The sequence below is a fragment of the Gossypium hirsutum genome, chromosome D05 (genome assembly GCF_007990345.1).
Source record: "Gossypium hirsutum isolate 1008001.06 chromosome D05, Gossypium_hirsutum_v2.1, whole genome shotgun sequence".
Taxonomy (NCBI): domain Eukaryota; kingdom Viridiplantae; phylum Streptophyta; class Magnoliopsida; order Malvales; family Malvaceae; genus Gossypium; species Gossypium hirsutum.
In genome coordinates, this window is record NC_053441.1 from 66,275,193 (window position 1) to 66,301,156 (window position 25,964).

Sequence of the window (25,964 nt, forward strand, 5' to 3'; positions counted from 1 at the left end):
CTAAATCTTAATACCAAAGAATGTTACATTTTCGCGTCAATCTTATCTTTACAAATTCACTTATATTTATATCTTAATTTATTAATATCATGTCCACAATGTACTTTTCACTAAAACGTCAACTATTATATGACCTATTGTATTATCTTTCACTTTAATTCACGCAACTTTTATTACTAAACTTTCATAACAAAGAAGTTCACTGTGCAACAGTCACATTTTAATTCATATCTCATTTATCGAAATTGATAATCAAGTTTCATTTGAAATTACCGAAACTAAACATCCATCACTAATATAAAAAATTTTATCAGAATTTATATGTAAACCAATTAATACAGTTTAGTAAAAAATTCATATAATGTTTTCATTTGTTTCTCTTAAAAATAACTCATTAACCTTTGTATACATATAAAGTTTATCTCCTTACTATTTTTGTACAATTTTTAATGATATTTTAAAGTCAGAATTAGGGAACCCAAAATCAATTTGACATTCCCTCACTTAAATTTGTTTATCTCATAATCTACAGTTCCATTACTTACGCCGTTTCTTTTATACAAAACTAGACTCAATAGGCTTTAATTTCATGTTTAGTTCAAACTCTAACTAAACTTCTACAATTTTTAGTGAATTTTCAAAGTTGAACTAGTTTTGATGTCCAGAATTATTTCAATGAAAATTTTACTTATTAACACTCAGTACCAACATTTAACACTTATTTCACTTATCAATTATTCAAATACAAGATCATTAGATTATACATAACACTAAAATTTTGATTATTATTAAATATAATGCTTTAAACTTACACTTCTTTTAACATATAAATCCATTCACATTACCACTTCTCATAATACAGTTCATATCAGTCTCTTATTCAAAATTTTAATACTTCATTACTCAAAAATTTCTTTCCATCACTAATATTTTTAATTAGAATCTCATACTATATATTTATTTCATAACATAATTCAGTTAAATATAAATAAGATTAATATGAATACATAATTCACATTTCCTTTGGGTGGTTATAGAAATTCTCAAGGATTTGGGGTGAATTACTGGAATTATATGAAAAAAAAAGACTAAATTGTAAATCCAATGGCCAAGATTTCCTCTTACTTTTCAATTTGATCCAGTAGTCCTTATTTTCCCAACACTCCTTGATTTTTCAATTAAATATCTTATTTGAGAAATGACCATTTTGCCCTTCAATAATGTCTACAATTCTTCTTATTGTCACTATTCACTTTTGATAAAATTCCACTTCTAGTCCCTCTACGATTCCCTCTAATTCAATTTAATCCTTTTATACTTTTAATTTTCACAATTTTTCCCCGGAAATTTTCACACTCTTACGATTTAGCCAATACCCCGGATTTAGTTTTCTCAACAGACTAGTGTTTTCAATTCTCTCCAATATCCAACTATCTTCTATTCTAACACTAATTAATAATTCATATTTTATTTACCACGAAGAATCTAACACTTATTCTCCCTAAATTAAATGGTTTACGATCAAGAGGGTTTTAGGGATGTTACAAGGTGAATAAATTTATTAGGGAGTGTGATAATTTTCGAAGGTATAAGTGTGAAACCACAACACCTCTAAAGATTACTTCAGCCTCTACCAATTCCTGAAGCAACTTGGTCTAGTTTTAGTATGGATTTCATAGAAGGGCCATCTCTCTTTTGGCAGAAATGTTATATTCGTGGTGGTCGACAGATTAACCGAGTATGCCCGCTTTATAAGGTTGAAACATCCCTATATAGCCAAGGATGTGGCTCAGGTCTATTTTGGCAATGTATTCAAATCACATGGGGGAGCCAATGACTATTATGAGCAATAAGAATCCAATATTTATTAGCAAATTTTGGCAAGAGTTGTTTAACTTACAAGGAGTTAGCTTGCAGTTATCAACTACATACCATCTTCAGATAAGCGGTCAAATTGGTGGCTATCCTGGCATAGTGATGGTACAACTCAAATTATCACATGCCAATCATATGGATTTTTGGAAGCTTTGTATGATGCTCTCCACCAGTACACACCCCTTACATACCAAATAGCTCACAAGTGGAGCAAGTTGGTAACCAGCCATTAGCTAGAGAGGAATTGATGCTACTACTCATACATCACTTACTCCAGGAACAACAAAGGATGAAATTGTAGGCTGATTAACATAGAGTGGACTGCAATTTCAGGTTGGGGATTAGAACTACTCAAGTCTGCAACCTTAAAGGTAGAATTTTTCAGTTGATAGGCAATTTAAAAAGTTGTCCCCTAGGTATTTTGGTCCCTACAAAGTGGTTGACAGGATAGGAAATGTAACCTACAAGCTAGAACTGCCTGCTGAATCCCAACTCCTCCATGTATTCTGTGTCCCAGCTAAAAAGAAAGATAGTAGATCATCAATAGTCAGGGTCCCAACAATCAATACCAAATGCAGCCGCTGGGATGGAACCAACATCTGTATTGGCTTGAATGAGGGTTAAGAGAGGGAACAAACCTACTATACAGATATTGGTGCAGTACACCAACTCCTTCCCTGAAGATGCGACCTGGGTGTACTTATACATGTACAACAGAAGTTCCCAAGTTCTAGCCTTGAGGATAAAGTTGTGGCTAAGGGGAGGCATTAATATGAGGGAGAACTAATCAATTAAGTAGCTAATTGGTTGTCAGTGTCAATTGGCAGTTAATGATTAGCAGCTTACTTTCAATTCAGTGCATAAATAATCCATTGAGGCTATGTAACATCTGATGAACTTCAAGAAATTACAGCACTAGCTCATTCTCTTTTCATTTTTATTTCTCCTATTTTGTCCTTTCTTGATTTGGTCTTGTTCAAGGGTTATTCTTCATTTTCTAACTCTTCTACTTCAGCTTAGTTTCCCTACATCTTAGAATACAACACTCCCACCAAAATTTTTGTATCTCTTGATTCTCGTAGATTAAGATGAAGGACTATAAATAGATTTGTCAATTTTAACCCAACTCGGTTAATCTAAATCTAAATCTTACTTGATTCAGTTTGACCATTAAAAATTAATAACTCGAACCGGCCCAACCTAAACTTGATAATGACCTAAACTCGAAATTATCCTAACAAGTAACTTGAAATGACCTGTATTCAAGTGTCAAATCCAAATAAAAAGTTCACCGATTGACCCACGACCCAAAATAATTCACAAATTTCAAAAACTAAATTGAACATATCCAAATTAAATTAACCCAAAATCAATTTGATGGGTGCAATTTACAGTTCTATTTATTTACTTTATATTGTTTGTGAAAGAGTTTTGAGCAGCAATTTCTTGCTGGTCGATGGATAGGCTATACAACTTAGAGCCAACGGGCAGGCTTTAGATTCATCAAAGATCCAAGTTTTAGTTTTTATTGTAGAAAAAGTAGCCATAACTTGGGTTAATATTAGGTAGGATGTGGGTAAAAATCTGGCATGAAGAGCATAGAATAGGAATGTTTAATTAATTTGAATGTGCACAATATGTGTCTTTCATTTGTCCGAGATTAAATGAAGAAAAGTGCTAAGAAAAGTAACTTGTTTTGTCTGTTGATGTTGGCAGTTATGCAACTATAGCAGTAGCAGGATACACATATTTATGATCCCAACCTGTTCCGATTTTACGAATTAAATATTCAACTACGAATTTATTATCCATAACAAGAATGCAGTAAAAGTATCATGAAAATTTTTATACTCATAGTAGATTGTATTTTTTCTTTTCTACTCAAAAATTGACAAATTAATCCCTGTACAAATTCAAAGAGCAAAATAGTCCTATTAAAAATTTTATCATTTTTACCAAGGCAAATTACCAAAATAGTCACTTTTGTTCTTTTGTTCAAAATGAAAGAACAAAAAAACCTCATTGAATCGATCTTTTGTTCTTTCATTTTGAATAAAAAAAATCCAACCAATTGATGGAGCACTTAATTTGATTTCTATTATTTCAATTCAACAAAGATGATTATAAATATGGATGATTTTTTCAGTCAAAATGGAAATGAAAATTAAAAGAAAAAGGAGACCAAGGGTTCTTTTTTTCCCGTTCAATGATTAATCTGATGCATTGATTTTGATTATTTTGGGAAGCGAAATTAACATTTTCCTTTAATTAATTTAGAAATTTCAATTAGTTAAATTTATGTAATTAAAAAATCAATTAATTTACTTGGCTGGACATCCATATTGGCATTTAAAACCCATTTTAACTGTAATAAATCTTAATGGAAAAGTATTTCGTAACAAAACGATAACGTGACTAAAATGTAACATTTCAAACATAAGTGGCTAAAATTTAACTTGAGGCAAACAAAAATGACTATTTTGATAGTTTACCCTTTTTTTTACCGTTAAAAATTGATCCCTATATATCAGCATTAGGTATACGTAGCACGTCATATGTGGTTATTCCGTCAGTCACATTAATTTTTAATAGTAAAAATGGATGAAATGAACAATTTTTTCTTTAATTGAATGTACATTGACTAATTTGCACATTTTATGAATAAAAAGACAATACAATTTAACTCTTAATATATGAGTCACCGCGCTACTTTCACCCAAAAAATAGTACGTGGGGTGATTTAAGACAAGGCCACACGTGGAAGTTGAAACATTGGAAGGGCTGTAAGTAATGTATGATGAAATCTGAAAGAATGTCAAAGAAGAGAAGAGTTGACCGGGCGTCTTGAGGGTGAGCTACCGGCCAATCCTTCACACACTCAACAGCGTTGAATTCTTTAATAAACTCATGCACATTTGATGGATGTCTTTTCATGCATATATGCAATATCTTTCCCCCTTTGTATATAAATAATATACCTTAACAAATAAAATGTACACCCCCAAACATTTCTCACTTCCCCCCGCCCCTTTTTTTCTTTATTTCGACCTCATCAAAGTTTTTTAAGCTATAGCTAGCTGTAGCACAAGAAGCACTCAGCCATTTGCTTTTTCTTTTCCTTTTAATTTTTCCCATTTGTTGCCGAGTCTTTTAACCTTATTTTTAGCATTTAATTTGTCATGGAATAAAAGTGTAATAAAAAAAAATGGGTCGGATTCCATGTTGTGAGAAAGACAATGTTAAAAGAGGACAGTGGACACCCGAGGAAGACAACAAGCTCTCTTCTTACATTGCCCAACATGGCACCCGCAATTGGCGTCTCATCCCCAAGAATGCTGGTCTGTGTTTTGTTCTTATCACCCTAATATCCAATGCCATTGGATTGCAATGCAATTGTGTTATTTTTTGTTGTTTTAAAAGTAAAAGAAATTGGGTTGGGGATGATTTTGCTAGGTCTCCAAAGATGTGGGAAAAGCTGCCGATTGCGATGGACTAATTACCTTCGGCCGGACCTTAAACATGGCCAGTTCTCCAATGCTGAGGAGCAAACTATTGTGAAGCTCCATTCTGTTGTTGGCAACCGGTAACAAATCGCTAAACAATGGCTTCCTTAGACAAGACTAGATAAAATGCCACCCTATTTCAAGCTTCTTTTGTTGTTTTATTAGCTCATGTTTTGGGATTAGCTATTAACTTTGTCTAAATTTGTACCACATTGCAGCTGGTCCTTGATTGCAGCACAGTTACCTGGTCGGACAGACAATGATGTTAAAAATCATTGGAACACCAAGCTGAAGAAGAAGCTTTCAGGCATGGGTATCGATCCTGTGACACACAAGCCTTTCTCTCACCTCATGGCTGAGATAGCCACTACATTGGCACCACCGCAGGTGGCTCATTTAGCTGAAGCGGCACTAGGGTGTTTCAAGGATGAAATGCTCCACCTGCTAACTAAGAAACGTATCGATTTCCAGCTTCAACAATCAAATCCGGGACAAGGGAATAATACCACAGTTCCTTACAGCAAACAAGATGAGAAAGATGATACAGTTGAGAAGATCAAACTGAATTTATCAAGGGCTATACAAGAACCAGACATGCTTCCCTTGAATAAACCATGGGAGTCTACTAGTACAAGAGCAACATCGGCTAATTTTGAAGGGGGTTGTGGTGTTTTCCCTACATCTGTGACAGGATATCATCATTATGGCCCATCATCTTTTGCCAATGAAGGGGGCGGTTCCGGCTCACCATGGAGCCAGAGTATGTGTACGGGAAGCACATGTACCGCAGGGGAACAAGTTAGGTCACATGAGAAATTAAAGGATGAAAATGGTGAAGAATTTCAAGGTGGGAAAGAAATTAAGAATGCAACAAGCATATTCAATACAGATTGTGTGTTATGGGATATACCATCTGATGATCTTATCAACCCTATTTATAGAGAAGCCTTTAACAACAAAGAATAATAATGTAGGCAAGAATTTCTATTACATGGCCAACAATAAACTTCTTTTTTTTTGGGGGGGGGGGGATATAAAAGGTTATATTTGGCAATGTAAATAAAAATCATGCTATAGTTCAACTATGACGATACTTATAAGTAAATCATAAAACTTGTCACTACTATTCTCAATCATTGTATTTCTGCTAAATCTTCTCTCTCTTGGTAAAGGAAAGCAAATCTAGATCAAGCAAAATATGATGACGAAGATGATGTATCTGCTAGGACCTGAAAGCATAAAATAGAAAATTAGTGAACAAAAGCTATGCATCATATCTTTCAGCTTAATCGAAAATCCATGATCATTCATAGTTCTATGCAGATATACCTCAAGTTGTTCTTCGGTAAATGAATCCTTTTGAACATTCCATGTATCAGCATGAGTACGCCGAAACTCTGCAACTGCTTTTGTCACTGTTGATTTAACAGGTGATGGCTCCCCACTGAAGCGTGCCAATAACGTAACATGATCAGGTAACCAACTGCCAAAAGAGAACTTGTACATCAATAACATGGCAAAATAACTGACAGTGGGAGGAGGGATGTTTCACTGGCTTTTAGCATTCCATTAGGTCCCGATAATTAGATGGCTACAACTGTTGTCTGAAAACTAAGCCTGAAACAATCTCAATTTCCTTGAGTCACAAGTTCCCTAGGGTCCACTTTTGATACATAATTCCATATCATAGAGACTCAACAAGGCATAATAAAAATTTAATATGCATGTCAAGGTCTACATACCTTAATTAATATATTGACCAAACTAGATGCCCAATAATTTAACTTCAGAAGGTTTACGCAGTGTTGTAAGTATGCAAGAAAGATTAGTTTATCAGCCATAGAAAAATTTTACTGAGATTTCGTTTCTCCAATATTTTCTTCATTAAATATTCTTCATTAGTTACATCGTAAGTTAAAAAACAAAAACATTTTTCCCTTTTCTAGCAACAATCCAATTAATTGGCTAACAAGCTTTGGAGAGAAGTATTATAAGAGAGTACATGGATGCTTCTGAGATACTATTACTTCCCAGTAAAAATTATATTATCAAAATACACAAACACTGTCCATTATTTTAGGCCAACTTAAGAGAAACCAACCTTCTTTAAATAACATAAATGTTGTTTTGATGAGTACCTTAACAATACTTCCTATACAATTAATATGGTTCTTGTAAACTGATGTATTCTACAAATAGTAGGCAATCAAATGAAAATCACTAAAACTAAAAAAGTACTTTGCATCACCCAACTGATATTTCTTAGGATGCTAAGATTCAAAATTTCCCCTAGGGCAGTCATTAGGATTTAGAAATACACTTAGATTTTGATCCATGTAAAATACCGAGTGATCTACATTTAATTCCTGAATTAATATTACCATTTGAACTATGTATCATGTTTAACATAGACCAACCTGGGCATATCATATGGGACTGATAACACAGAAGCTGCCAAAGCAAGTACCACTCCATGTACAGATGCCACAGAGTGTCCAGAATTTCTATTCCTGCATGAATAAGTTTATGATTAGACCTGTATAGATATTAACAGCAAACTGAAACCAGGACCTAGTACACAGGTGAATGTGAATGCATGTACTTTATGTGTAAATAAGCCATTTCCTTATTATTAAGATCCTTATACAAATTTTCTGATCCGGATGGTAGCATATAATTTTTCTGGCAGTCGCACAAAAAAATTCTAAATGAGTGAATTTAAGACATCTTCCTTCCGTCATCACTGATGCATAATCCTACATCACCATGTGTACAGAAATTCAGTCATCACCCACGTGTATGCCTACATCAAAGGAATTATCTTCATTGGGCACCCACAACCCCCTCAAACGCATAGTCACCTACCAGTGCGCCTCCCTCAGTATGAACTAAGGACCATTCCTTTTGAGTCCTTTTGCATACATGAGTCCTTCAAGAAGTCAATTGTGCTAGTAACTCAATCAGTACTCTTTTGGGCAAAAGGACTCCCTTGAAAGAGTGGTCCTTGGGTTGAACCAAAGGAAGCACATAATTGGTGACTAAGTCTTGAGGAGCTTGTGGATGCCCAAAGAGGACAATAACTTCAATGAAAGTGTACACAGGGGTGATGACCAAATATATGTCCAAAATCCACTCATTACATAAATCTTATAAATTCAGCAAGTAACTTCAAAGCTCAGGTTTTAATGATTTATGCAGAGTAGTATTCTTATAAAGCATTGTAGGGGAAGCATCTGATAATTTATATGCTGATAGTTTTTCTTCAGACAAATGTCCAACTGAAATTCATTATAGAAACTAAAATTATCAACATGGCATTATTTACATTAGAATTAATTATCCTCTAACGCTTGAGGATAAAACTTTGCAATCATCTCTAAACCCATCAACACAAAAAATGTGGGCTTTTATTGATGCTTTTCCTGCTTTTGATTTTCATTAAACAACTGAATTTTTTTAGCATGTAAAAGAATTAGCTTCAATTAAACCAATAATTAGCTTAAAAATACCTTGTCTTTCTACTTCGTTGAATGGTATTTGCCTCTATGTAAGCTCTTTCACGGAAATCTCTAGCTAAATCTTCATCCCCACCCTTCATTAGGCCAGCTAACACTGCTGCAGCATGCTCTCTTACCTGAGAAAATGTAGCATTATAGCCGTAAGTAATAATATCATATCTCCCGCCCAAGGACCTTAATCCTCAAATTGGGGCAAAAGACAGATTAAACCAGGTCATTCCTTGTAAAATAATAATTGTGAAAGCACAAGAGTTCAAATTCTGTTATTTTGTACTTAATTCAGAGACCAGAACTCAACTTGTAACTTCTATAGTTCCCTCACTTTATCAATAAAAACGTCCCACATGATAAAGTCGAATATCAACTGTTCTATATAAGATTTAGACAGAAAAAAACCTCCACTTGGCTGTCTTGAAGGACCCTTTCCACTGTTTTCCAGATTTTTTGTTTGTCTCCTTTGGAGAGAATGAAAGTATGCCTGTCATAAAGCACATGACTTAAATTATAAAGCATTTTTATCAACCTACATGATGGAACTGACTCCCGCCACTAGCTTTGCTAAAATAGGAAATTAACAACCCCTTAAAGAAGGAACATACCTGAACATAAAAGTTCGCAGATATGTTAGAGTTGCTGATCTAGTTCGCCAGTTGGGATCATTTGCAGAAGAAAGAATAACAGAAACAGCCTTCTGGAGATGGGGTTCTAAAATGATTCTCCATTTTAACAATTCGAATGCTGCCTTCGCTAATGTTGACAAATCCTTGTTTGATGTTTCCTTCAAAAGGCCAAAATATTTTAGATATAAAAGTTGGGATGGCCAAAAATTTTAAACCCTAGCAAGTCAGCTATCCAAAAAGCCTTAAAGATAAAGAGTTCAAATGAGGCAGCTCTATGCTCCAAGAATTCTGAGAGCAGAGGTATAATAAATGAAGAAAACATAGACACAGGCCTAGAGATTAGCTGAGTCCTAGTGAACAGTAATCATTAAAAACGTGCTGCGGCAAGTAAAACAAATCTGTGCATGGGAGAGGAGGCTGAAGTAGAACAAAAAATCAAAATATGCTAGAAGTAAACAATTCAATTGAGATGGTGGACACAAATTAAATGCCAGTTGCATATATACAACCAACTACAAACTACAAATCAATAAGCCAATCAAGATTGAGAGTATATTAAAATCATAAACCAAGGTATTTGCACCCTAAGTCCAAGATGCACAACCTTTACAGTGTTTAATTACTATTAAATGAAAATTACCACAGTTTACATATCAGAGGCTGCTATCTGCAATAGGTAACTCATTGGAAAGAATATATGTGGGGATATGAAAAACTAACCATACCTGTGTCGGATACAGATATGTATCTGACACTCACCCAAGTCCAAGTAACATAGAAACAGAATCTAGAAAGTAGTAGAAAAAAAGAGAAGAGACAGTAAACCATACTGTAAATGCTATGAAAATATTTTTCAACTGAACGAGAAATGATTACTTCCAGAATCCACCTTAACATAATGATAACTTTCAGTATTAATAGTGGGCTTTTTTTTCTTTCTCCATTTTCGGAAACATTATAATCAAATAATTTTTTTGGCCTGGAAAAAATTAATTTTGATTATAATTTTTTGGAAAGAAAAAGATAGCACATTAAGTTGGATATAACCCACTCAAATTGTGGTTAGGTGATAGAAAATATCCCATTAAAAAGAATCTAAAGCAAATAACTAAAAGAATCTCTTTTACATACCTGCAAGGAAATTACAGGGTAAAGAAGCCCCACAATAACGTCAAGCAAATATGAAGATCTTCCAGACTTCAAGGTTGAGATGATAAAATGAAATAACTGCTCATGTTACAAAGGAAAAGTGATCAAACAGAGATACAAAAAAGCAAAGAATATTAAGTTAAGAGTTTCAAGAAAATAAAAATAAAAAGGAAGAGATAAAATAAATTATTACAGTTTCCATCCATTTGACATTATCCTGTGAATCACCATTCTGATGAGCATTTCTGATATTTATATCTGTTGAGTTATCTAAAACATCAGACAGGGTGGAATTCTGAATGTTCACAACAACTTCGGATGCTCTTTCTGTTAGTAGTTGAACCCAGTTTTCCTGCTTAAGTTGGTTATTAATTTCACCCTTTCCCCTTTCATTTGAATGATCTTGTGAAGATGACACATAAAGCCGAATGTTAGAGCACAACACAGATAGGGCAACCCCAATAGCTTCCCTTACCTGCCGAACACAAAATTTTAAGAGATTTATTAAAAGAAAAACTTCATGATAATATCCACATTCATATCCAGATTTTTAAGGTTGTCCATACAACAACTCACAGCAGATCTGCGGACAATATTACCCACAATAATTTTAAAGTGAAATTGACATATGTAGATGAGAGGCAAGCTTACTTGGGCTGAAGAGTGGCACATATTACCCAGCAACTCATCCAGAAGTTTACTGTGCAGCTGTATCTCAGGCACAGGCATTTTTTGTGGGGATAGTTCTATAAGTGCAGCAGAAATAAAAGCATACCGCTTTGCAACTACTGTAGTAGTTACAGCTGGAGGTAAAGGTGTCACCAAGCAATTCAAAATCTGTTGTCTCAGAAGGGGTACTCGTGTTCCATGCTTTCCTTTCCCAGTAACTGCGTAACGTATACAAGCTGCCCACTCAGGAATGGATTCAACGGATTGAGCAAGAATAATGTGCTGCAACTGGACCATCATCCAGCTATCCCATTCCTCTAAAAGACCATTGACATCAGAATGTAACACTCCAGCAAATGCTTCAGCAGCAACACACTGCTTAGACCTCTCTTTGGAATTTACAAACTCCTCCAATGTACTTTTCAAAGCCAATAAAACTGGCATCCCACATTCTTGTATTAACCGCTTAAATATACGGGCAAAGTTTGAGTAAAATGTATCACTTCCTAATAAAGAGATCCAACTAGGAGTACGTGGCCATGACGCTGAAAGTCGAAATAAAAACGGGTGATTGATTTGTCAGCCAAGCTCTGAAAAGAAGAATTTCCATGATTTCCCCTGGAAGATGCGCTATCCGTATCAGTTATATGGACATGAGACAAACTATTTAAGGTCTCATTAAAGAATCCCTCTTCCTGAAATATCTCATGTAATGCTCCTTCAATGACAGATTTAGCACTTTCTTGTGAATTCGTAGAGAAAACCAGTTGATCAGCTGATATCTTATGAGGTGAATCTTTTAATAGCGTATTAAGAGCCGATATTGCAAGTATTCTAGTCTGAGGAAGTTGACTTTTCAAGTTCTTTAGGAAGTGACCTGAGCAGGCAAAAAAGATGATAAAAACTTTTGAAAATTTCCTGATAAATTATTGGGACAAATACTGACTGGCAGTTAAGACAAACTCCATTGTGACCAAGAAAAACACTCACCGGCAGTTTCAGAAATGATTTTTGGTGAAATGTGTGGGTCACTGCGACACACCATAGCCAACAATAGCAAAACTCTATTAGCCATCAGATTATACCTGGAACAAAAGATTTAAACACCAAAAAGAACAAAAGAAGAGCCTTAGTCTGATATCACATTATTTCAAGGTATGGTAGGAAAATAATGCTGAAGTGTAAAATGAAATAATGCACACATGCAATTTATAATAAAAGTTTAAAAGCATTGCAGCCTTCATAAATGTCCACAATTAATAAGAAATAACAGCATATCAATTGGGCAAACAGTTATCCTTACCGCCAATGCAAACCTGTAGAATCAAAACTCATTGAACCAATCTGAGACACCAAATCTGCAAAATCTGGGGTATCCATATGATTGTCCATTGTCTTAAATATGCTTTTAGAAACACCCGCAAAGTGGATATTGTATTTGACAAAAAGCTGGAAGAATAGAGAAACTATAAGCAAGATATTTGACAGGTGAACTCCAGAACATGACAACAGGACAAACTATACCTCATTGATTGCTTTCTGGGCTTTCAGTGATTCATGATGGGAGCTGAAAATCGTGGAAAAAGGTATAAAGCCAATGACATTTTAATGTAACTTCAAGTACAGTTTAAAGTACATCCGGCAAAGAAATCAAGGTCACCTTAATAGAACAGCAAGGAGAAATGAGGAGAATGCTTTTGGATCCTGAAATAATAGAGTGGTTATAAGCAAAGCAGTATTTAGAATATAACTAAGACCACTTTATGCTGAATGATTACCATTGTCAAATGCTTGAGAACTGTCTGTGTAGAAAGCACAGCACAAGAACCAAGGACGGCAGGTTCAGGTGAATTAGGTTTCCTCAAATTCTCACACAGAGAGAGCACACACTTCGAAATCAAAGATGGCCACCTCTTCATTATCTTCAACAGAGATTTTCCAGCAAGCCTAACAAACAAGCAGGAGTGATTGCCAGGTAAGACCAAAAATATGTTGACATAGATCTACTCACCTAACAGCTTAAAATGTGCAGAAGTGAAATTGCCTTCAGCTGTATAATTTCAATATACCAATAAAATTATAATAGTTTATTGATATATATACACCAATAAAATGATAACAGTTGTCACATGTGAAGTTCAAATGTACTAGACTATTTATCTTAGAACATGTTCAAATAATTGTATAGATTGAGTTTTTGTTAAGTGCTTGTCTGCATCCCTTGATAATACTTGTACATTTTAAAAGATTCAAGTTAAATGCTAGGTGAGTGGTCCTCAAATGACATGACAGAATGATTAAAATGAGAAGACTTACATGCGAACGCTTTCATAGTTATGCAAAGAAAGATTTAAAAGATCATCCATCAACAGAATTACATGGTCTGGTGGAGAGAAATTTCCACTTGTACGAAACAGATGATAAGACGATTGCGATGATCTCCAAGTGCTGTGCGTATCTGCCTTGTCAATGATGGCCCACCTAGGCCTGTAATGCACAAATCACTTCAGAATTTAGATGACATGACCCTCTTTAACATTATAGTATTGTACAATTGTCAAAAGGAACATCAACATAGAACACAGTACCTTCTCTTTCCTTTAGAATGTGAAGACACGATAAAATTTATTGGAGGTTCTATGATGGCAGCAGATTCCAACTTCCAAGCCTGCCTATGATTTGACCACTCATCATATTCCAAACTTCCTATATGAAACAGGTTGGAATATAAATTTATGAGAAAGAAGATGCAGGTCAGAACGGGAAAAACAATTGAAGCAAATTATTAATTACTATTAGCATTGCCAATAAGTTTTGACATTCATTTCATCCATGAATACTGTCCATTACCGTAGTTTCCAAGAGCATCCATGATACGTATAATGAGAATCAATAAAATGCTGTCATCTGACTTTTCCTCTAATAAGTATCTGTCCACACAGCAAAGAAGAAGATTCAGAAACTATAGCTGCTTAGATTGTAATGCTCTTAGATTGTAATGCTCAGATGCAAAGCAATTAGACTATTACTTGCTCGCTGTGTGTATAACCTCAGCAGCCTTTTCTCGCAGTTGAGTGCTTCCAACCCTTGCACCTGTAGCTCCAGCTATTAGAAAAGGATTACAGGAGTCCTGGATCGTGCCGTTCCTGGAAGGTGGGCTGAAATCAGGCAAGCATGATAATACACCTTGCAAGCAAGAGTCAATCCGTAAAAGAGTCACTTTCAAGTGCTCTTTCTCATTGCCTGTGAAAAATTGCATGAAAATGTCAAAAAAAATATATTATCATATTTTCTACCATATGAATTAACCCATGAATTTAAGAAAATCAATACTTTATGAACATCCCCAAAAATGAAAAATGAAAAACATAAGCACCCTTATCCAGACAGATTTTCCTGAATATTTTACATATCAGTCTTCTATACTAATCGACAAGATTATGTTTACCTGAATCCAAGTGGATCTTAGTTTGGCATATTCTTAAAAGATCATCTAAAGCCGATTGAAAATGAAGAATCAAAAGTTCATTAGCAAATTGAACTTCTTCATCACTCGGAACATGCCACCTAGGGCCCTTCAGTGCTCCATCAGAATAATCTTTTGCACTGATCCATTCCTCTAATGCAGCGGCAGCAGGGTGATTGAAGGTGCACCTAAAAGCCAGAATCTCCTTTATTTTGTTCCAAGGCAATTGAAAAACTAAAAAGAAAATTCATAATTATTTGAGCAAATAAAAATTTTAAATACTTGTACTGATCCATAGGATAATAAAGGACCAGGCTTCCCAGCAGAGAGCGAAGAAGATGATCACCAGCCCCATTTACCTGATTTTAGAAACAAGTCAGTCATAAAAACAACCTAAAATAAAAACTGAGTGGCAAAACTAAACAAAACATGTTCATAAAACATCTTATTCAAAGAGGGGGGTTAACCTTCCAAGATGGGGAGTCAAATGCAGAAACAATCACTTCCTTGAATTGATCCTTATAACGGAGAAATGCTGAGCCTCCATAACTGATGGCGACCGATAATATTTTCAATTGATAATCAATTGCTGTTTCAAGAGCTGGAGAAAGGGTGGGTTTAGCCTACAAAGGAAAATATATTTATCAACTTCCACTATAAAAATATGGAATAGCAACAAAACTATCAAGAACACTTGGGAAAAAAAACACCTTCGTTGAAGCAGAGGGATCCAGAGTTCCTCTTCCTCCAAATCCTGTAACAGGTGTCTCATTCAAAGAGGACAAAACAGATGATAAAATTGGTTCTACAAGGTGAACAACTGCCTCTTCTGGATTTGAATGAACACATGCACAACAAAGCAGTCCAACCTCTGCAATTGCCCCGGGAAGAATATTTGTCCTAACAAACTTGGAGATTTTTTTAAGAGCCTGTTCCAATTATAAGGAAAAGTTAACAGGAATAAATTCCAAAAAAGGCAAAATTCATGACCTTATGATTTGAAACAAAAAGAAGGAACCTGGTTATATAGTTGTTTTGAAAGTCTTCCAAGTAAGATTTCAAGCATGCAATAATAGTAAGGACTATCTTCAACTAGAAAAGTTCCTGATGTTGCTGACGAATGAAGGCCTTCATTCCTGCAAAAACAGAAAAAAAAAATTATTCCAAAAATAATTGAATTGAACATAGTGACCAAATAGCACTGTAACTTACAGAACACTGCTAGGTTCCAGATGTAGAAGCAACGAAAATAGGCGGCAAAAAAATTCATCTAGCCATTCAGAAAAGCGAATCATGGGCATGAATGAGAGCTCATCCATATTATCATCCAGCATAGCCATCTGAAATTATAAGTGGATTAGAGGGAAAAGCACTAAAAGAATAAAAAAAAAAGTAATAGAAAGAGATTAAACATGAGCCCATTTGTTGCAAGAATTAGGGGCTTGAAGCTTACATTGGAAAAGATGGAGCCTATTAATTGCATAGTTGCCAAGGTTTTAGGAGGATCATTGGCATCCATACCAAGTAGCGCATTCGATAATGAAATCATGAGAAGAGCAATGAACGTATCACCACCACCTTCAAGATCAGCTGACTTAACTGAACTACTTGATAGGGATGTGAAAAAAAGAGAACGTCCAGCAAATGCTACTGACATCACAGCAGTTTTCAACTGGTGCGTGGCAGTCAGCTGGTAAACACAAAGTTGGCAAAATGAAGTCAACTCAAGGAAAGAAGCATACACTTACAAGGAACGAGAACTGAGTCATATTAGTCAGACCAGTGTACTACTAAGATTAAAACATATCAAACAATAAATGAACCAACAAAATCTTTTAACGACACTATCATACAAAAAATGCATATAACATTACTAACCGTCTCCAAGGCCATATGGAATCGAGAAGCCAAAAATGGAAGGACCAGAGAGGGCTCCACATAGGATAAGATCGATGTTGCTGTAGCAACAGTCTCAGAAAGATGTTCGTTTTTGCTATACTGACCACGATCAATTAGCCTCAGCAGCACATTAACAAATGCAGTCCTTTCTAGTTTTCCTAAGTAAAGCTCAGCCTGAATATCATTATCTGTGTTCCTGGAATCGCAGCATATAAGTGGAACACATTCCAAATACAAAATACATACAAAATGTTGTCAGAAGATTCTTACTGCTGCTCATGCTGTAAGCGCTTTTGGAATGTAATCACCAAATATAGCAAAAACCGCTCCAATGAATATGTCCACCTACCACCATTAGAGGGATGGTAATATCTGCAAAGAAAACAAATAAAAAAAAAATGAGAAGCAATAAATAGAACCAATTGAGTAGAATATATAACTTAAAAGCAGAACTAAAGCATTTTAAAATGTTGGTAAACTAACTGTTCCAAGAGGTTGACCAATTTCTCAAAGTGCTCTTGGGCCACACTACTAGGCTTTAATAGATACACCTGTAATATTATTTTCAAAATTGAGTATAAAAAATTATACAAGGAACGATAAATGAGCATCAATTTGAAATTCCTGAATACACAGGCCATGGATTTTTCATCTTACAACTGATTTTGCAATGGCCTTTGCAGGAGTGACTGTCTTATTGGAGAACAAGAACCTTGTGTTTCTGGGTACGTCCACAGAAAAAGGATAAGATCCACTTCCACTTGCCACAGGAACCTGAAATGACCAGAGAGGGAATGACAAATTTAACGTATAAAAATTAAGCATAACAACAAGGCTGATTGAAACTAAAACATACAACCAACTCGAAGAGAACCAAAAAGCTAGAGGGAAAGAAGAATTGAGGAAAGGAAGAGACGAAAGAATAACAACAAAGCTGATTGAAACTGAAACATGCGATAAAATGCAACAGAACAAAAAAAAAGAGCAGGAAAGAATATTTGAGAGAAAAAAGGGGCAAAAGAGTACCAGCATAAGCAAGGAAAAGCATATAGAAGCCTTTATTATAGAAAGCTAAGCTGAGTATTAAACATTTTCTCTGTTAAATAGCTCCTGAAGAATGAATTTATATATCACTCACTCTTCAGCAAGGTCGCTTGTATTTAGGAGTTTAAGCAAATTCAACTATTTGAATAAGAAGGATTACTTCTTTCAAACCAACAATAATAAGGATCAATGACACTTGACATATACACTCACCTCAAACATGTTCAAAAATCTAGTAAATAGTGTAGGTAAGAAACATTCCCAGTTGATAAATTTGCAATTCTTCACTACACGAGCCACAATAGCAGTCCATTGACTGTTCCAGAATTGACAATTTGGGATTGAGTCCCAGAGTTCCATACACTCTCTAATCCAAGTACTGCCAAACCACAAGATTAGAAATTAGCTTTCTCAAGGCACCCAGGTGAAAATAACACCATGACAGTTCCCAAATATATGTTATCCTTACTCTGAGAAGAAATCTTGATTGTCTGCATTTGTAGGAAGGAACAGTCTCAGAAATCCAGCTCCTTCAAAGGTAGCATTGTGCCATGGATTTTCCAAAAGAGATCTGAGAATACATTAAAAAAAAGAATTGGATATTTAATGGAGCATTTAAAATATCTTAGCGATAATTACCAAACCTAGAGTTTTTGTGAGAACCATGATTATGAAAGGAAGAGATCAATAAGGTCCCTATACAAAGACCTCAATGACCACTTTGATTTCTTATTGGCTAGCCAACTACTAGCATCAAAATAGTATTATAAAGGATTTCAATTTTTTGTTTCTAAGAAAATAGAACTCCATTAACCAAAAAACAAACATGGTTACTAACTTCATTTTCATTCCAACAAACAGTAAAACGGAAGAATTTATGCATGTCTGAATCAGATGGAACAGCAACTAATTTCCTTGAGACAGTTTGACATCAATTTAGAAAACAGAAAATTGTACAAGTTGATAGAGAATCAAAATGTATCTAAAATTGATTGAGAAAACCACAGAGCACTTGCCTAAACTCTGACCAAATTTCAGATGCAGAACCAGCTGGAAAGAACCGCCGGCACGATCGAACAAGGGAAGTGACCATCTCAAAATGCCGCTGTCTCAATCTCCATCCCTCTGGACCTGTATTCCTGAAAAATATACATAATCAAAGGACAAGCAGCATATAGAAGGGACATTAAGAGGTCAAGAAAGGATACATTATAGAGCTGAAATTTACATAGATATGATTTACGAAAACATGCTTATAAAATCCTTTCCTCTTAGAGACTTAAGTTTAAGACTTCACATCATAATAAAAGTTTAAATTGAGAACCCTAAAGGCATGCCCATTTAAATTGAGAACCCTAAAGGCATGCCCATCACCGATAGTTAAGGACTTCAGTCCAAATCATACCATGAACCAAAAAGAGTAGAGGGGGAAAAGTTTTATTAACCCAATCATCTACCAATAATATGGCTTCAAAAATACAACTGCCATGCATTATAAGCACACGTCGAATAACTAACCTTGTGAAATGCGTGTGAATAAGAGTATCATACAAAGGATGCCACTGAACTTTCAAGGACAATTTCTTTCGATACTTATTAAGCAATCTGACTAAGATATTTCCCCATCTAACCTAATATGTTACAAAGAACAATCAATTAGAAAATGAAAACGAATGATAAAAGAACAAATAAAAAGATTATTCTTTCTAATATCCAATGTATTACCTGCACATAAAGCTTGCTCTGTGATTTGTGGAATAATTCTAAGCCAATCTGAACAACTGAAACTACGTCTTCCAAAGATATATCACTTTTGGCCTTTATAAAACTGCAAAGCAATATCTAATAAGTCAGATCCGAAGCCCTGTAATCATCTTTTACTCTCAAGGTATGGTGCACATTACATAGTACACTTACACCTAATTTGCTGAAAGTGATTCAGATGCATTCATGACAGGTTATGACTTATCATGGACTAACAAAGAGAACAAGCATGAGAACAAGCATGACCGTGCAACAAACAAGAGATAAAAACAAAACAAACATTTATGAAAAGATCTAGTCGGTCAAAATAAAATCCATGCAAGTTATACTCTCTTCATAAAATGAAAAAGTCGTAACTTGCATAAACTCACAATCATAGTACTGAAATCTATGGTAAACAAGAATAATAATCATAGAGGCATCATTTAACACATGAAAAAACAAAGATTAGATTTACAACCAAAAACCAGGAGTAGACTGTCTATATGTGCCAATCTGACTGTTGCCAAGACTATAACCATGAATGTGACACTAAAAACAGACAGGACATACGACCAAGTACTCAAGAAACTATACTTAAAGTCTTAAACAACTATCGACAGATAATCAAGGTGTGTGTAAGCATTATAACTAAAATATTCACATATACTTAAATGCTCCAAAAATGCCACAGATGCCTCCTGTAAGAATTTTTTAATTGGAGGAAAGTACTTCATGAATTATGTACAGAAAAAATAGGATGGTCCAACCAAGACTAAACATGAAAATATTTTCCCTGTAATAGCTATGAACATCTCCTTATAGCATTAAGATATCCCTAAAAGTAATGCCTGAACACTTCTTAAAAATAAATAGCACTATCAAGACTAAATTTTTGCACACCTGCTAAGTTGGTGTACAGATGGAAGAGAAAAAAATAGTTGAAAAGAAATATAATAACTGGAAGAAAAAACAGTCACCTACCTGTAGGAATGAGCATGTCTTGCAATTGCATGCGTGAAAGTATATCAAATAAAAATATTTAAAAGTATCTAAATCCTATGTATTCTTTTATATGCTTCATTTATTTACAATGATATAGAGGTGTCACTTCACTTGTGAAAGCAACTTAGTCAAGGCTTTATTGATTGCATAGATGCTCAAGCATTGGTGTCTATGCTGCCCAATGTCATCTTATGAAGTGAATATCAAAATCTCTAATGCTGACAGGTCAGGCATGCAAGGGAATACGTCAAAGTAGCATAAAGCAAATTCAGCACTCATAGTATGAGCCATACACAGTCAACCACCTATATCTAAACTCTATTCTAATTTAGGATGCACTTGAAAGAAAATTGACTGGAAAAGGGAAGAGCTCAGTCTATAATTGATTTCAGGTTTTCCATGTGCAATGCCAGCCATCTTGGAAGCATTCGACATGGTTCCAACTGCATATGTGATTATAAGGCTTCTAAATCAGGGTAAAGGATTATGAGACAGACTAAAATAGAGGTCATGGTTGGTTCAGGACCCATAGATATAGTAACACCCTCCCTCTCCAACTCTCAATACCAAAAACTCTACATTGAAGGTATCAACTAAAAAAAATCTAAGATTGAATGCCCGCATAACTGCAATCCTTACTCTTAACGTCGATAAAAACTCAATGATCAGTCAAAAACCCAAAAAAAATTAACTTAACTATCTATATATTGGGTAGTTAAAATCTCAGGGGAAAAAAAAGATATTCTAAGAGCCATTATTTAACAGAAATTCAACCAATAGCAAAATCAAAACTGAAAAAAAAAACAAGTAGAGAGAGAGAGAGAGAGAGAGAGAAATTAGAGGGTTACAGGTCGATGACAGAGATCCATTTGAGAGTGGAGAAAACGGAATCCGGGTCATCGGCTCGATAAAGGTCCTTGAGAGAAGAAACCACCCGAGAAAAAGATTCTCTCTCCTTCTTGGTCTCTTCGGCAACAGGTGGGGGCAACCATGCATTGTAGAGATGCATATCTAAATCCTCCTAAGTCTGAAAACCAAGACTAAAGCTATATATTTATATAATTTTTTTTCTGGGTTTTTGTTTAGCTTTAGGAAACTATAAATTCTGATCCAAACAAAAAGAAAAGAAAGAAATGGGGAAAGAGAAATGAAATTAAAATGAAAAACAGAGTAGAAATGAATATGGAAAAGCTTGAAAGAGTAATCTTATGTAGAAGAGTTGAAGGGGAGAAGGGGGTTGGTTTGTGTTTTTATTTCAGTTTTTTTTCTTGATTAAAAAGAAATTGATTTGATTTCTTGGGGAGGGGGAAGGGAGGGGCTGACGAATGAAGAGGAAGACGAGGATGATGCTGATAGATTGTTTTATATGTTTTAATGTTCTTCCATTTCTGACTTTCAGCTTTTCTTTTGTTTTGTGTTGTGTTGTGTAGACGCACAGATTTTTTTTAATTGGGCCGTCAAATTGTGTACTGTTTTACATCAAATTTATTAGGCTGCTGCCTCTACCCAAGCCTAGGGTGCAAATAAGATATTTTATGTTTGTATATAAATTATCTGATTCCAACTTGGAAAATAATATTATTTATATTATTTATTTCTAATATTTAATATCAAATCACTATTTTACCCATGGTCATTCGAAAACATTCGGACCGGTTGGATTGAGAATCATTTGAAATATCAATCCAAAGAAAGACATTAAATTGATTGACTCAGTAACCAGTAATTGAATATGGTTAAAAACTTATTGCGTTGCGCAGTTAAACTGTTCGAGCTGAAAGTTTTTGTTTTTAATGATTTATTTAATTGAATCGGACGGACTAATTAGACCGACGAACCGATGATTTGACTAATTCAACTACCTATCCAATTTTTGAAACTTTGATTTTACTTTTAATATTGTATATAAATTTTATAAATGAATTTAATTGAATCGAACTTGAATAGCTTGATTTTATTTCAAGTTCAAGCACAATTTTACTCTAGCCTTTGCTAAATTAAATATAGCAATTAAATAATTAGAGCCAATAATTTTTTTTTATTTTTCATGTTTATTTTACAGTTCATGTTTAGAATTTGTAGCTATCTTCCCAACAATATTGTTTTCAAGCTTTGAACTTGCATTCTCTTTTAAAAAATGCAATGTGTCGTTCTTCTATACCTCAGATTTGTTGGCAATCATAATGTTTAATTTAATTTTGATTTAATCTAATTTAATATCATTTCAATAATAGACTCAATTATCATATCTGCTCTTTTTGGTATGAAGCCTAGAACTATTTATAGCCCCTCCTTAGCCCATAAATAGGAGAATAATGCGCTTCAATGCATTCAAATCCACATTTTCCTGCATTGATAATATGCTCATGCTAATCGAACTAAGACTCCATCGACATTATTATACATTTAATTGTACTATAAATTATATTTTAAACATTACTATATATTAATTATTTTTATTAATTTATTTAGATGTTACAATTATCAAAATTATTTATATTATCATTTTATTATTTACTTAAGTACATTTAAAACGTTTTCTATTTGGCCGATTGCATCTTAGCTCAATTGGTTTGGGCATTGTTGCTAATGTAAGAAGATATGGGTTCAAGTGTGTTGAAGCGCATTATCCTCCCATTTACCAATAAGGGGTTGAGAAAGAAAAGAGCAAGATCAAAAAGTGTGACAATCCTTCATTAAAAAAATAAGAAGAAAGCACTTGCATTCTCAAAGAAAGGTTAAGAAGAAATTTTTGACAATTTCCGTATCTAAGCCTCCAAGCCGTTCTCTCCAGAACATCCCAAAAGTAGAATAACTCAAGAATCTTACCAACCTTCCAAGGTTATTCCCAAAAAGTTGTTCCTAAAGAAAGTTATTCTCAAATGTGCTCATGCAAATAACAATATTTCTCAAAACATTTATTTTATTTCCTTAGCTAATTATTAAATGAAAGAGAACAAGAAGGCAATACCCAACCAAAATAATATCAGACCAATCCCAATAATAGAACTTCAAATCAACATTATCTCAACTTGTATCACCCAACCATTAGCAATAAGTCGTTACCTAATATAAAAATTAATCTAGAATTTCAAACACTTAAAATAAAATGTTCATACATATAACATATTCCATATTCCATATTAGCCGGTCTTTCTTTCGCTCCATTTTCAATTTCCTATTTCTTTTCTCTCACAACATTTTTTTTCTTATTTTTAGAGAATTATTTCATGATATATTATAATGCTTCCTTAATCTAATCTGATTTGATTTAGTTTTACTTAATTTAACTTAATTTTAATTTAAATAATGGTTAAAAATATTTAATTTAATTTAATTTCTAATTTAAAAGTGAAAATGTTGGTAATTTATTATCACTGAGTCAAGAAGTTGGGTTAAAGTATCTGAGAGATTCTTGTATTATAGATACTGTATCAATTTAGTCTCTTTATTATTAAATAGATTAATTTAGTCTCTATACTATTAAAAAGAATCAAATAAGTCTAAAATTGAAAATTATTTTTTCAATTGCAAATTAATTCCAAACAAAAGATATCATTTATAGAACCATAAAAACTTAAAAATATCAACTCTGATAAACATTGAATGACATTTTTTGTACATAGTAGACCTTATTTAACTCTTTTTAATAGTATATAAACTAAATTAATTATTGTGATAATGGAAAGAATAATTTGATGTAAGTCCCTATAATAAACATACCTATTTAAATAGAGGTACTTATGGATGGGTGTTCGGATCGAGTCAAAACATAAATTGAACTGATTCTAAGTTTGGGTTCAAATAATCCAACTCAAGATGTACAACCACCTGTGAATAAGTTTAATCCGCTATTAATTACTTATTTTGACTATTTTATTGTAATTTCTACTTTTACATGTCACAATCATTGTGCATGTGATTGGGGAAATAGAGGGAGGGACCTTTTGTCTGTCTATTTCCCAACTCAAGTTCGTTTAGTGGACGTGGCATCCATTAGTCCATTGAATAATTTTACTTTACATCATTTTTATAATTTTAAAAAATATTTTAAAATAAATAATTGTATTAACAGTTTTCTAAAAATAGTTTTTAAAAATAAAAAAATAGAATAAACGAGTTAATAAAAAAGGTAATTTTATTTTTCTAAATAATTTCTTAATTGAGTTGATTTACATTATATTTAATATATAGTATAGATTAAATTACTTTTTTGTTATAAAATCAAGTTAAGAATTATTTTATTCAAATTTTGAATTGAGTAAAAAGATATACAAAATTCAACAATTTTTTATGATATTGTTGAGAAAGTTTTACCTAAATATCACCTCTAATCCAAACTAGAGGCGAATCTAGGGGGATGGCGGGGGGGTCGACCCCCTAAAATGGAAGATTACTATTTAGACCCTTTAATCTTTTAAAAATTTTAAATTAGTAAAAGTAAAAATTACACTTTGACCACCCTAAAATTATAAAAATTCAATTTAATCCTTTTAAAATTATAAAGATATAAACTATAAGAAATTAAAATTTCATTCGGCCCCCTAAAAATTTGTTCTGGCTTCACCCCTGATCCAAACATGATTAGACTCAGATTATAAAGTTGTTGACTATTATACATAATACTTTAAAACATGGTAGCTTGTAAATTTTCAACGATCAACCTTATTTCTTTTTTATAATGTTATCAAGATTGAATTGTTTAGAGGGGACTAATTTGGTACTAAACATAAAAGTATAGGAATTCACCAAAGAATTTAACCAAAGAAGAAAAAAAGAGAGGTGGAGTAATAGCATGCTTTTGGTTTGCTTACTTAGCTCTTACGCTGACTCCACACACACTGTTTTGTTGTTTTCTAATTCCAAACGATAAATGGTGTACTAATTTTTGCTAGGGTTTGGTGAAACAACTACTCACTAAAGGTCTAATCCAATTGAAGAGGGAAAAAAGAATGGAGGCAATAAAGGAAAATATGGGATAAATTGTAAAATTACATAGAAATTATTAATATAAGTAAAAAGAAAAAGTGTTTCTTAAATTTAGTCCCTTAAACCAAATAGCTTCTTTACAAGTCTTAGTAATCGCCATGTACTCAGCTTCAGTGGTAGACAAAGCAACTGTAGTTTGCAAAGTTGTTTTCCAACTGATTACACAACCTTCGATTGTAAAGCCATAACCTATGAGAGATCTTCTTCTATCAAGGTCTTCAGCAAAATCAGCACCAACATACCCAATGACTCCATCTCTAGTTCTTCCAAACTGTAAGCAAACATTAGTAGTACCTCGTAAGTATCTTAAAATCCACTAAACTGCTTTCAAATGTTCTTTATCGGGATTCGCCATGTATCTGCTAACTGCACTAATTGCATATGATAAATCTGGACGTGAACAAACCATAGCATACATGAGAGATCCACTGCACTAAAGTATGAAACATGAGACATGTACTCAATCTCATCATCTGATTGTGGA

At 33.8% G+C, this 25,964-nt stretch overlaps 2 protein-coding genes across 2 annotated transcripts; one reads left to right on the forward strand and one right to left on the reverse strand.

Annotated features, from left to right (window-relative positions):
- The first annotated feature begins 4,859 nt into the window (after positions 1-4,859).
- Positions 4,860-6,368, forward strand: LOC107902154 (transcription factor MYB80). Its single transcript, XM_016828377.2, has 3 exons — positions 4,860-5,213; positions 5,329-5,458; positions 5,597-6,368. Exons 1-3 carry the CDS (start codon positions 5,081-5,083, stop codon positions 6,342-6,344), a joined length of 1,011 nt encoding a protein of 336 aa, XP_016683866.2. The 5' UTR covers positions 4,860-5,080; the 3' UTR covers positions 6,345-6,368.
- On the reverse strand, positions 6,296-21,964 carry LOC107903402 (proteasome activator subunit 4-like). The gene is given in 36 exon segments (XM_016829428.2): positions 6,296-6,607; positions 6,708-6,861; positions 7,796-7,888; positions 8,888-9,012; positions 9,293-9,374; positions 9,496-9,674; positions 10,648-10,743; positions 10,859-11,140; positions 11,317-11,882; positions 11,885-12,211; positions 12,325-12,419; positions 12,638-12,783; positions 12,859-12,901; positions 12,995-13,038; positions 13,113-13,281; positions 13,651-13,821; positions 13,923-14,040; positions 14,185-14,264; positions 14,364-14,577; positions 14,783-14,988; positions 15,083-15,159; positions 15,268-15,423; positions 15,511-15,729; positions 15,819-15,936; positions 16,013-16,140; positions 16,254-16,490; positions 16,679-16,895; positions 16,970-17,071; positions 17,183-17,250; positions 17,357-17,473; positions 17,957-18,122; positions 18,213-18,314; positions 18,760-18,882; positions 19,262-19,374; positions 19,469-19,571; positions 21,340-21,964. Coding segments are annotated over 36 exon segments (5,439 nt in total). The 5' UTR covers positions 21,501-21,964; the 3' UTR covers positions 6,296-6,565.
- Between the last annotated feature and the right edge of the window lie 4,000 nt (positions 21,965-25,964).